Source organism: Salvia miltiorrhiza, chromosome 4 (assembly GCF_028751815.1).
Source record: "Salvia miltiorrhiza cultivar Shanhuang (shh) chromosome 4, IMPLAD_Smil_shh, whole genome shotgun sequence".
NCBI classification, from domain to species: domain Eukaryota; kingdom Viridiplantae; phylum Streptophyta; class Magnoliopsida; order Lamiales; family Lamiaceae; genus Salvia; species Salvia miltiorrhiza.
The window spans coordinates 2,869,682-2,883,670 of record NC_080390.1 but is presented as its reverse complement, the minus strand read 5'-3'; the positions used below and the strand labels follow the sequence as shown (position 1 = coordinate 2,883,670).

Here is a 13,989-nt window from a genome sequence, read left to right as displayed (position 1 = left end):
CCCTCCGCGTTTTCCAGTTTGCAAATAACCCCCTCCTTCAACTCCTTCAACCAACCACGATTTCAAAAGAAATGAATACGCGACTTTAAGCAGAATAATAACAACAGTACGTATCTGGATCTCAAAAAAAAAAAAACAAAAAAAACAAAAAATTACGTATCTTGAAAAGTGAAAATGATATACCCATTTTGCTTAACGGGATTAGGAATGACAATCGGGTACGGCCGGCACGAATAGTGATTATCCATGCCCGTACCGGTGAGTGAAGGCTGTACCTGCCACCCGATTTGTGACCCGCAATGGGTACCCATTGCCATCCACACCGGCCACCTGTCGAGTATTCGTCAATCCGCTGTTCGTCGAATACCCGTCACTTGCGAATCAGAATTTAAATATAAATTAATAATAAATTTAATACAAATAAAAAATTCACCGCTAATCACATTGTTCAAATCCACATATTTTATCGAAGTTCAAATCCATAAATCATAAATAGGGCTGGGAATTTCGGGATCGGGTAATCGGGTACCCGATACCCGACCCGAAAAAATCGGGTATCGGGTACCCTATACCCGAAAAATTCGGGATCGGGGTCGGGGTCGGGTATTTAGGGTGTGAAAAAATCGGGTATTGGGTATACCCGATCGGGTATCGGGTATACCCGAATTACCCGATTTTTTAATTAATAAATTTTAAACTATTTAATTAAATTAAATATGAAAAATATTCTAAATCTAAACTAAACTAAGTTCCTAACCTCTCGGGTACTGCTTTGTACTTTCCCCCAAATCAATTCCCAAACTCCCAACCCAGCCCGTCGGCCCTAAGTTCCTAACCTCTCGGCTCTCACTCCAGAGCCGTCGCCCCTCGCTCCTCGCAAGCCCGGCCGCCCCGCCCCTCGCCCACACCAGAGTCCAGCCCCGCCGTCGCCGCAACTCCCACCGCAACCCTCGCCCGTGTCCCCAGTCAGCAATCGCCTCGTCGTTCGCCGCCGCCGCCCGTGTCCCCAGTCAGCAATCGCCGCCGCCGCAGCCGTGCAGGTGCAGCCCCGCCGTCGCCGCAACTCCCACCGCAACCCTCGCTTCTTCTTCTTCTTTTTTTTTAAACAGTTTTCGAATTTATTTAGTGGGGATTAATGGATCTGTGTGATTAATTATTGCTTTTGAATCTCTATTTCTGCTCTCCAATTCTCGCAGCTTAATTTCAATTCATTTTGGTCGGGTAATTTCGGGTACCTGAATACCCGATTCGGGTACCCGAGTCGGGTATTAAGGTACCCGATTTCAGAATTGGGTTCGGGTTCGGGTTCGGGATCGGGTAGGGTACCCGAACCCGACCTGATTCCCAGCCCTAATCATAAAGTTCAAATCCACAATTAATATTCAAATTCATCAACTAAAATACCCATATTCGGGGGTATTTTTGCGGGTACAAATAGTAAGTATTCAAACCCGTACCAGCAAACTAAATGAATAATAATTTTTAATCACGAAGCTATCCGTGAAAATCAAATGCCCCTCACATCCGCACCTATTAGGGGTCGGATACCCGCGGATATCCGTACCCGCGGGTAAATTGTCATCCCTAAGCGGGAGACATAATTCATCCAAATTTAAAACATCAATTTTGATTTTGAGAAATTCCATTTATAATGTTCCAATTCCAAAAAAAAAAAAATTACTTTATTTACTCTCTCTCTATTCTCTCTTCATTTACTTTATCTTTATGTACTTTTTCACTACTCTGGCTTAGGGTTGTAATTGAAAAGAGCCGAAAAATTTTGGGTGCCAGGTCCTATTTTGCACAATCCAATAGTACCTTAACTCAACATACATTTTCTATCAGAAGAATGTATATGGAAACGAGGGGAGATGCCCCTAAGGTGACTTGGCAAATGACGATTACAAGAAATATAGCTCCACCAAAGTTTGTATTCATCACTTGGTTGGCTATTTTGAGAAGATTGTCTACTGTGGACACGCTGGAGAAAATTGAGATTCATTGTGGTCAAGAGTGTTGTCTATGCATGAATGAGGATGAAACAATTAATCACTTGTTTTTTAAATATTCCTTCTCAGCAAGTGTTTGGAAGATGTTAGCTGATTGGAGTGGAGTTCATGAGCAGGTATTTGATTGGCAAGGAGAGCAGATTGTTATGGTATCACAGTGCAAATCCAAATATGAGAAGCAACTGTTATATAGGCTTGTCTTATCTACTGCTGTGTATTGCATATGGAAAGAAAGAAATGGGAGGAAGTTTGGTGATAGTGTTTGCTCTGTGAAGAAAGTAGTAAGGCGGTGTCAAATTCACATAGCTACAGTGGGTGCAAGTCACAGAATAGTAATGAGGTATTTGAAGAATTAGATTTGGATTGATATTTGTTTTGTTTGTCTGCTTGTAATGTTTTGCGACTATCTGCATTGGTAATAAAATACTCTTTATTTACAAAAATAAAAATAAAAATAAATAAATATATTTATTATTTTCTTATAACAAACAAAGTTAATTAGAGATTTAATACAATTATTATTAATTTTAGTGGATAAATATAAGATATATCTACTAACAATTTATATTTTTCAAGATGAATCACTTAACTAACTTGTTCACGAGGTAACGAAGCGAATACTACCATGCACAAGTCTGATTTATTTATTTATCGAACTTCTCTAAATGAACTTGAACGAACTTTTTCGAGCCGAGCTCCAGATAGTTCACGAGCGGCTTGGTTTATTTATAGCCTACTCTCGCTATCTCTCTTCTCATTTACTTTACCTTAATTTACTTTATCTACATTAATTTATTTTATTTACTCTCTCTATTCTCTCTTTATTTACTTTATTTTCCTTTACTTTTTCATTAATCTCTCTATCTCTCTTCTCATTTACTTTATTTTTATTTATTTTATTAAATTTTTTAAATTTGTGTATGCCACTCTTTTGAAATATTATAAAAGGGAATATGCATTTTTTTTACGAACTTTTCCTCTAGTAACCAAACTATTACTAATATTTTTCAGTTCACAAGCATCCATCGCCGTCTTCTAATTTGATCATGGAATTATAATTTCGGGCGAGGGGATGCAATACTTGTATAATTATTGTACTAATCACCTCACAACTAATTCTCGAAAATATTTTTAAAAATATAATACACCAACTAAGGATTATGTCCCTTTACACATAAAATTGGTATTTATATATTTTTAAACTTGTAGGCGTATTTTGTTTTTCACTAAGCAAAGTGAATAGTTTTCTTAGTTCTATTTTGAATTTACCAAGACCAAGGCCAAATATAGTTGAATCATTTTTGACAAAGTCTGAGGTGTGTGGCTGAGCAGTGAGCAGAGGCGATCACAATATGAATATGAATATGTTTTATGTACAATATGGCTAAGACAACGAAATCTAAGAAAACCTGACCTTTATCGAACTATAATAAATATGGTCACTACAAGAATGTTACACTTCCAGCCCAAATGGGAAGGTGTAAACTCAAACACCAAAAATTGCTTGGCTGAAAAAGCTTCAGCCAAGAAGTAAAGTTTAATCACTTTCTCTCCCTCTGCCTATCTAGATTTCAGGACATACAGCTATCTCTATCTCGGTATTCAGCCCGATGCTCCTGCAGCTGCCCCCTTATCATCTTCTCTTTGTTCTTCTTTAGCAAACTCTTCGATCAATTGGCGCTGCCTCTGGGTCAGGTTTCTGGTACAAGGTAACATGGAGAGCAAATAAGCGATACTCACATCCCATCTCAAACAAATACAATGTCGAAACCAATGTTCTAGAAGGTTTACAGCATGGAATTTGATACATGATAATGCCCCATAGATATTGTAAACGAACATATACAATAAACACAGGGCAAAAAAACTGAAAGATAAATGGTAGGTACATTCAAGATGAAGGATCTTGAGCCAATATAACAACAATGAGAATCATCATCTAATTATTAGTCATAATATAAGCAAACATATCTCGATTCAAATCTTTATAAAATCAATTGAAGCTTGAGAACAGTTTCTGAAAATTCAGAAGTGGAGAGTTCTAGAGGAAGAATGTAAAAATGTCTCTTCAGAAGACCAAAAACAATGCACTATTGAGATAAATAAATTTTGTTTGATCTTTTTAAGCAATTCTAGATGATAAACTATGAATTATTTAAAACAACTAATCACAAACCCTTTTTAAGCAATACTAGATGATAAACTATGAATTATTTAAAACAACTAATCACAAAGCCAAACGATTAAACCTTCTAAGGTTAGAAACAAAAATAAGTTTTTATATGTAGATGTTCTTACTTTGAAGGATTAGCCTTGATAGATAAAAATAGTAAGGCTAATCCCTTGTTTACTTAGATGGATTAAAACTTTGGAATATCCCAAGGCCCTTGATTATTTATAGCATTTAAGTTAGTTTTGTTTGATTCTTATCCCTAAGGATTAGAGAAATCCTACTCATTAGGATAAAAATACTCAATCATGCATATTATCAATCATGCAAAGTAAACGTCCCCTTAAGGTAGATACCCTACAACTTGGAGCATATGTTTCCGCACTATTGTACACACGCTAAGGCATATCAAGCCTTGCAGGACTATTGAGCACCGAAAAACAACTTCAAAATGATAAATACTTACGTGGGAATGCTAACGTTGAAGTGCACATATTGATCACCAAATGAAAATGAGTTCCGGACTTTAATCCCTGCAGAAGACACCGGGGAACATTATTTTCCAAGGAATAAACCACGTTATACAATTTATTTGAAAGAAAAGATAATTTAATGTTCCCGGACACCCATACTAAATAATACTAGTAGAAAACAAGTACATGAATGGGGTGTGGTGTTATTGGCAATGCAAGATTCCCAACAAGACAAGACTATAGCTACCTTTAATTGCATTTAATTGGAAGTACAAAATATGCACAACAAAATAAAATATATTGTATTTCTCCCCCATTTAAACTTGATGGGCAAAATATCTATATTAAAACAAAACAAGTTGTATATCCCCTTGTCCACGAAATGACTTCACTATTTACTACTCCCTCCGTCCCATTTGTATTGGCTCCTTTACTCTCACGGAAGGGGCCAATACAAATGGGACGGAGGGAGTATATAAATAAATATCAAAGAGCAAAGGAGACCATGCATATCTAGTAAACTCTTACCCTTTTTCCTCAAGACCACCTTTTGCCCAGGTTGAGTGCCAGGGCGAACCTACATAACAGAAATGATAGGAGAATGTCAGATAAGGCTCCAGTTAAGGGTAAATGGGCAACAGCACACACTAAGCAAATCCTTTGGGACCCGAAAAATATTAAACCATCCCAAAAGAGAAGAAAGCAATATGCATAAAGTGATGATATAAAAAATGAAAGTCAAAAACATATTTTTAGACATACTCATTATTACATTATCTACAAAACAATAAATAAAGGGATGAGCTACATCTAACAAACCTTAACAACAACATCCCCGGTCAGTGTAGGAACCTGGATTGTTCCTCCCAAAATTGCCTGCAAAAGAGCACAACATCTGATCAACCTGGCCGGTGACAAAATTATGATAACCAGACATTGAAAGCATATAAGTTTTTTATTCTTGAGGTTAATATTTTCAAATTTCACCGGATTATTAACTAATCTACTGCTAATTTAGATGAAGCCTAAGTTGGCCCATTTATGAGCTCACAACATGATCTATAGACTATAGTTATAAAATCCAAAGGTTAAACCTCCAACTTACTAGACATGTATTACCTGAGTGATGCTCAAAACTGTATCAACATGGATATCAGCCCCTTCTCTTCGGAACACTGGGTCTTCTTTGACCTGTAAATAATCCAGCATGGTTTGAAGCATGTCAATGTCAACCCATATAGTATGCAAGGAAATCACAACATTAACCAGTGAGGAAGCAAATAGAGCGACCTTAATCATAACAAAAAGATCGCCTGGTTGATTTCCATCAGGATCTGACCCACCACTTCTGGGCATTTTAAGGGTTTCATTATTGTCCACTCCTGTAGATACAGAACCATGCAGAAACATGTCATTTTGCAACCATGTTCCCCATCAATATTCCCGAGCTATGAAGCACCGGTACGTTTTTATGCCTAGCGTACGAGTATTAATACCAAAAAATACCAATACGCAAAAATACGTGCAAAATACGTATTTAATACTTTTTAAAAAAAATTAGGGTTTAGGAAATACGAATTTAATACGTTTCCAATACTACAAAATACGTTTAACCAATTTTTTTTTAAAAAAAAAGAAACCAGAAATTAAAACGTATTTTTGATGTATTCGTATTGTGATTTTTGGGATATTGACGTATTTTCATTCTCGTATTGTATCGTATTCGTACCAGTGCTTCCTAGTTCCCGAGACCCAAATTCAGAAATCAGTCAATAACATATTCAACATGAAGGAAGCTTCTAATAAAAACTGATAAATCAAAGATGTTAAATACTAAAGGTTTATTTAAGTATGTTGTTGCTAATGTAGCAAGACTGTAATGTCCCCCAACCAATGGAGGTCAATAGATTAAGCTGTTTTAAGAGGAAAAAGGAATATAAAAATCATCCATCCTAATCGGCAGTTATTACTGTTAAAACCACAATATATGCATATCAGAGTTTCCAATTGGAAGAAATTTCGACACAGAACTCAAAGAGGCGTTAATTAAACAAGGTAGGGAATAGACTATAATTTTCTTTGACCTCACCTGCCATGATATTCACCTTCACTGTCTTTGGCCCTTTTACTACCCGCTTACCCCTGCAAGACTTGCAGAAGTTCTGTTGCAGACAGGATAAAAAGTAAGACTATATCCCCGACCAACTTAATCTCAATGTAAGACAATAGAAAATAACTAATTCAATCTAAATGGAATATTATTTTAGCTAACAGTAATACTTTTTTCAGCAACTATTCGACACTCGTTGACAAACAGTCTCTAAGACTTGACATAATGATGGTCAATGTATTCTGTGGTAAGAACACAACAAACTCATGTATCTATTGTTTCATTAGAAATTAGAAGATGTATCATTTGAGTTCAGCAATTGAAGATTTAACTTTTTTGGCATGCCAAAGAAGTTAAAATGATGAGAATGCAATAAAGTTGAGCTCAATCCAGGCAAACATAAGCTTGATGTACATTTTTCTACATTATCACTTCTACATGAACAAAAGAAGACATACATTATAGCCACAAAGTAATGTTGTGAGACAAGACAATATTTCAGAAGGTATAGTGATGAGAATGCAATGAAGTTGAGCTCAATCCAGGTATACATAAGCTTGATACACCTTTTCTACATTATCACTTCTACATGAAGTCATGAACAAAAGAAGAGAGACATTAAGATTTCAAAGGAAACCATGGCACACAATGTTATCCAACAGAATAATCCTGGCAGTGCAAACACTGTTTACTGAATCTTTTTGTCACAACATAGGTGAATGCATAAATGAATAACTTCAGAGAGCATAGTACAGCATGTGACCAAAGCAACAAAATGCAGACTCGTCTATTGATCAGTAATTTCATTTTGGAAATGTGAATTGTCATACCGAAACAATTTTTCCAGCTCCCCCACAACTTGGACAAGTAGATTGAAGAGTGAAAGGACCATTTTGCGAGATAATCTGTTAAAGAGAACCAAGATGTTAAAATGAAGCTGCAAATTACAAGAAGAAATTTCATAGGTACTCACCATGCCAGAACCTCTACAGCGTTTACAAGTTTCAGGCCTTGTTCCAGGAGGAACCCCAGCTCCACCTAAAATTGGAAATTGTGTGATTCTTAGTAATGAACACAGGAGATAGCATGTGAGTTGAACACATTTTGATTATATATATTAGGGGAGAAATATGACAATACCACAAGTTTCACAAGTTAAATCAGTCATTATTGACAGTGTTTTGGTGCATCCTTGGACAGCTTCCATAAAGGATAGTTCAACAGCAACCTAAAGTCAATACAGAATTTGGTTAGGACCGTTAGGCTACATTTCTCTCCCCTCCCCCCCCCCCCCTCCCAAAGAAAAAAAAGGGAAGAAAGGTACATGCTTATGATGCTATTGTTTGATAACAATGATACCTTAACATCTTCGCCACCCATGTCCCTATTGAATATGTTGAAAATCTGATCTCCAAGAAAATCCAAAAAAAATACCACACATTAATCCTCAAACTGAAGTAGAAGCTAAAAAGTACTGCAAAAAGGAAGATCATGCTACTTCATACATATAAACATGTGCAGGTTAACAAGTCAAGGTTTTGTTAGCATAAACCTACTTCCATCTACTACAAAATAAAATCGTGGACCAAATAAAATAACATTAACAAACAAGTAAACTAAAGTTTATGAAAACAGTTAGTTTAGGTTATGACTTAAACAGACAGTTCAAAATGAGACGAAGCAATTCCAGAAAAAGTCACCTAGCAATTACAACTAAAAAGTAATTTATAAGCAATGTATTCCTTCAGATATGAGCTATTAAAAGTTTATATATGCTAACAAGACACCTCTAAGCTATTTATTCCGTCAGAAGCAGTCAACTTATAAAAGCAACAGTTTGAAATGGCATAGGTGAACTCATCTTTGATTTTTCGTTCCCCAGTGTACTAATCACCATTCTGAAAAAAAAAAGGCTACTTTATAATCACCCATGGCAAAACATATCCTAAACTCTCCAAAAACTAAGAACTAAGTGTTCTTATTTCACGTCAACAATATCCAATCTCATTTTACTATCTGCGCCAAGAGATGATTCTGGAGCACTATTAGTTTGGTAACAAGGGGTGAAAACAAAATAAGAGAAAGGATACATAGAATGGAAAAGAGGAAACAAAGCCTTATGACAGAAAGGCTTACATCAGCATTTCTGAATATGTCCTGGAAAGGATTGAAGCCACCAGCTCCGAATGGATCAAACCCAGGACCTTCACCAGTACCAGCACGTTCAAAAGCTTCATGCCCAAGCTGAAAAATTAAGAAATGACAACGGAATGGTTAAGACCCAAAAGTCCTAGTCGTGATGCAACTGTCAATCAGAGGAATGAGGAAAACCCTTATAATACATGTAAGCAATTTTGCAAAGTCCACATTCACAGAACTTCCATGAGAAAATGACAAGAAAGATTCACAACTTGCAAAATATACAGCAATCATATCTGTTAGCAGACTAGAAAGCTTAAAGCTTTAGAATCTGCATGCAAGTATATTGTGTCCTGGGACGAAAGTAAGATACTATAAACCAAGTCAAAACATAAATTTGTATAATGGATTATGGACCTGCATGAGGGAAAAGGGATCTGTTTGCGTTGTGTTTAAATTTCCAAAAATTAGAAACTTAGTTACTGAGAGATTTGAGGAGAGAATTGCTGACATCCATGGAAACATCAATATTCCATCATGCCCTGTACCTACTTAACTGCAGTATTGCTAAGGTTGGAAGTCCCTTTAACCCACTCTTATATGCACAAGCATATGCAATATATATGTGAGAGGTCTATGGTAATTCCTAACCTATCCTTACACCAAAGTCGCAGTTCTAGTGGACAGTCATATATAGTTAAATATTTGATACCTGATCATACTGTTGGCGCTTTTCTTCATCCTTCAAGACCTACAGAAAGATGGGGGTATAAAATAAGATCAACCCAATACAGACAGAACATAATTGGGAAATAATTCTTTGAAAACCTAAAAAACAGAAACATACCTCGTATGCTTTCTGGACATCTTGAAATTTCTTTTCAGCTTCTGGGTCATCTTTATTAGTATCAGGATGCAACTTCTTTGCAAGCTGTTGCAAGCAAACCATACACAAAATTGAAGAAAACATTTTCAACACACTAAGGTATGTAGGTTCCTCCCAGGATCAGAAGAGAGGAAGGTTGATATGAGAGAATCATACCCCGTAATAAGCTTTCTTGATTTCGGATGCTGTTGCATTTTTATTGACACCAAGGACATCATAGAAATCTCTTGATAATTGTGCTAGAAAAAGGCAGCAAGGGAAAAAAGAGATAAGGAGAAGAAAAATAAAAACCAGCTAACTACATACTTATGAAGTAGAGTGGATTACAGGTGGAAGTTAATGAAATAAGAAAAATCAAAAACTGGATTTTTACCGAATAAGTGAGAATGAGATACCTGCCTCAAGAAAAAGAAAAAAATATAAAAAGTCTCGTTTCCCAACTAAATATTTTACGTTTGAGTTTCAATAAGTATGTCATATAAGTCATTTAGCTGATACTAAGCATAGCTAGCAAGCAAATTAATGCAATGCATGAAAAAAATGTTAGCTAGTTAACATCTTTTAACCTTGTTAGGAATGTATCCTGAAAATCTCACTGGCCACTTACCAAATGAAAAATGAAAACAAACAATATAACAACCCCCAGATCCTCAACAAGAAAACAAGGAGTAAATGGTTACCAGTGCCATGAATTGATCGTTTGGCGCCTATAATATCACTCCAAAAGCCTGGCTTTAACACATTCTTGCCGGTACCCGCTGTATTCCATCAAATCAAATATAGTAAGAAAAAAAGGTAAAAAATTAGAATCAAATTACAATTAAGAAATTCCAATCTTTAATCCAGAGTTCAAATTACCATCTCCATTACTTAAATAGAAAAGACCCCTGAAATGACTGCACGGTGCCGCGCTGACGCCCCTACACCCTCCCTTGAAGAAGGAATAGCAAAGCTACAATCAATTACAATAATAGCAGCGATACAACGTTGGAGAGAGAGAGAGAGGGTGAGTAAAATCGTACAATTGAATAGGAATTGGGGCGCAGAAGAGACGTAAGAGAGCGGCGGGCGAGGCGGAGGCCATAGCACCGGACCATCGGTGGGCAGTGTAAATGTAGCGAAAGCAGGGAGAATAACGGCAGAGAATCGGGAGTGGAGTAAAACCCTAATAAACTTTGGAGCTGAATCAACTAACTCGAGGAGAAGAAGTGTGAGAGACGAGTCGAGAATAGCACAGCTGAGTTCTTGGAATCTTCTAGTCACGACGGTTAAATTAAACTCGCAAATTAGGTTTTTTCTTATTTATATATTTAAAAAAAAGGTTCTCTATAATTTTGGGTTTCCCTTTGGGCAATAAATTTATTTTTACTTTTTTTTTTAGCAAAAATTTAGTTTCACTTTAATTGTGACCCGAGACTTCCATTTATCAATCATCAGCAAGAGTTCGTGGTTTGTGTTCACGTACATGTTAAGCATACATGTGTGGTCTAGTCCTTGGAATAATTATTTTATGAATTAGCTCTAAAAATAAAATAAAATAAATGTGAAGTAACTTAATTGTTATTAATGGAAAGCTATTCACATAATTATAGTTACTATATAGAAGTACTTTCACCAACATTTATAAATCAATATATTTAAATTCCTAACATTTGTGAAAAGTGAAACATAAAAAGAATATAAATTGTATTAAAATTTAATAAAACAATAACTTATATACACTTTCTTTAATAAAAATATAGAAAATCAAATCTAAATTTTTTGTATGGTTCTAATAAATTATGTTTACAAAAAAAAAAAAGGTTTTTCTCATACGGACGCCTACACGGTGCGGATATTCATATACTCTAATAAGACACTTACAAGTATCCTATTAAACATGTTAATACAATACTTATTAGTGTTTTATCATAATATTCCCTCCGTCTCATTCTAATAAGCTCGTTTTTCTTTTTAGGATGTCTCACTAATATGCTCGTTTTTAACTTTGAGTTAAAAAAATGGTACTTAATTGGTGTTGACCACACTACTTTAAATTTCTTAATTTTCGTACTAAAAAAAAGTAAGGCTATTAGAGTGGAACGGAGGAAGTACTCAAATTTAATTATGTAAATAAAGATTTTAGATACGTACAGAATCACCCTTTTCTGATCTTATAAATTTGAGAGGATCTTGAACAGAGATTGATAGGTGAGGGATCCAATCCAATTACATTTACCAAACATGTATGCACACTGCCAATTTGTCTTTGGTGATGAAATAGATGAAGGAAATCAAATTTGATCTTCATAAATTATTACCAACAACTTGTTCAGAAACAAACATGAGATTGCATTTTGACATTTACTTGCATGGATCCAATGGAATCCCACAAAGGCATCGATTATGCAAAAACGATGAATTATCCCAAGGCTCAGACCTATACCTCAACTTCCACCCCGTCGGAATCTTCCCACACAATCTGTTATAACTAACATTCAGAAACTGCAAGAACACAGCATCCGTGATCTGCTGCGGAATCTCCCCATAGATCCTGTTATGCGATATATCCAGCACGTCCAACGCCTCCATGAACCTCACCTTCGACAGATCAAACTCGAACCCGTTCCTCGAGATGTCGATGCTGCTCGTGATCTTCCCTTCACCGAAGAACACCGATGCATCCCCCGACAGATTGTTTCTAGAAACATCCACGGACGAGAAGTTTACGTTGGACAAGGAAGACGGAAGCGGGCCCGACAGCTTGTTGTGAGAGAGTGTTGGGATCGTGTCGAAAAACGCAGCGGAAATAATTTTTTTTCGAAATTATAAATGAAATAACTATTATTTCATTCCAACGGCATTAACGACTTCACGTTAACATGATGAGAGAGCGAGAATAGAATCTCATACCTTTTCGCTCTCCGGCTGATGTCGGGAATGGAAGCAATCGGTTGCTCGCAGGGATCCAAGTGTATCCCCTCTATCAAGTCCACACTTAGTGTTCGTGTCGAGTGAGAAGTTTTTCGCTAGCAAAACTAATCACTCTTGTGTTGAAAAATCAGAAAGCGTCGCTCAGAGAAGGAGAGAGACCGTGCAGCCAAAAAGTGAGAGAAAAAGAAATCTGTAGAATCGTTTTTAACTCTGTAGAGAAACGATCCAATTAACCCTATAATTAACTGCCTTAATTATAGAATTAATTTATTTCTACAGTTACGTCTACTCAATAGACGCGGCGTTTCTTTTTCTCCAATCTGGAGAATACCCGGATATCTTATATCCGGATACAGCTATATATATATCCATATATATATATATATCTGATTTTTATTAGATTTAAAATTAATCTAATTAACTTTATCTCTAATTAAATTAATCCAATTAATTTAATATAGAATCAGACTTGTTAATCTGATTATATTCAATAAAACTAATTTAATTGAATATCTAAATTAACTCATTAATTTAGAACAAGTCTCAATTTAATTAATCAAATTAATTAATTGGATTTAACTATTAAATCGAATCAATCAGACACGTTCTACTAAATTGTGTGTGACCCTCTTAGGTTCACAACTAGCACCAGTAACAGGCTTGTAACACTTTACAACTTACTTAATTTATCCGATAAATTAATTCACTTGAAATTAACTATTTAATTTCAAGAACCTATAAACCATGGGAACATCTAGCAAGTAGCATGGTCATCTAGCACTATGTGAAATAGCGAGTAAACCTATTTTGATTATGAATCGTCATACACGTACAATCCTTCTATCATCTAATTTCCCAATTGGATATTGAGTATGGAATTAAATCGAAACTCAAGATAATCCAATAATCATATTTTCAATTGAATTCAATAACTCTTTAATGAATCATAATTCATTATGCCCTGGCCAAGGTCTTCAAGTTATGAACAATGAAAACTATAGGAAATTCTCTTGTCTCACAAGTAATAGATTCTTTATTGACCACTCATTAATCTCCATATAAGTTCATATTTCATCCAACATAAAATCTTTAGTGATTGACTAGCAATCAGAAAATATATCAAAATGAAATAGAACTAATACAAGATTACTATGGTGTCTCAAGTCAAAGGACTAATCGTATACTATCATAATATAGTAATTCTTATTTCGATAAAACAAATTCCATATAAGAATTTCTATCGGGTCAGTTCGGTGTACTTGTTCTCCAACAAGCACCCACATATATAC

At 35.6% G+C, this 13,989-nt stretch overlaps 2 protein-coding genes across 3 annotated transcripts; both read right to left on the bottom strand.

The window, feature by feature from the left end:
- Nucleotides 1–3,409: 3,409 nt before the first annotated feature.
- Nucleotides 3,410–11,063, bottom strand: LOC131022226 (chaperone protein dnaJ GFA2, mitochondrial). Of its 2 annotated transcripts, none has more exons than XM_057951684.1 (18): nt 10,810–11,063; nt 10,646–10,718; nt 10,468–10,545; nt 9,944–10,026; nt 9,749–9,832; nt 9,614–9,652; nt 8,899–9,006; nt 8,122–8,166; nt 7,903–7,990; nt 7,736–7,800; nt 7,593–7,667; nt 6,742–6,814; nt 5,943–6,034; nt 5,772–5,843; nt 5,472–5,528; nt 5,181–5,229; nt 4,646–4,712; nt 3,410–3,708 (listed from the first exon to the last, which is right to left on the bottom strand). In XM_057951684.1, exons 1-18 carry the CDS (start codon nt 10,882–10,884, stop codon nt 3,612–3,614), a joined length of 1,320 nt encoding a protein of 439 aa, XP_057807667.1. In that variant the 5' UTR covers nt 10,885–11,063; the 3' UTR covers nt 3,410–3,611. The 2 variants fall into 2 exon arrangements, with proteins under 2 accessions (XP_057807667.1, XP_057807666.1); XM_057951683.1 differs by having other exon boundaries at nt 10,646–10,739; nt 10,810–11,056.
- A 971-nt stretch (nt 11,064–12,034) lies between these two features.
- On the bottom strand, nt 12,035–12,574 carry LOC131021144 (polygalacturonase inhibitor 1-like; the record flags this gene model as incomplete). Its single annotated transcript, XM_057950234.1, has 1 exon — nt 12,035–12,574. A coding segment is annotated over one exon (444 nt), but the record flags the coding sequence as incomplete, so codon positions are not given.
- Nucleotides 12,575–13,989: the final 1,415 nt, after the last annotated feature.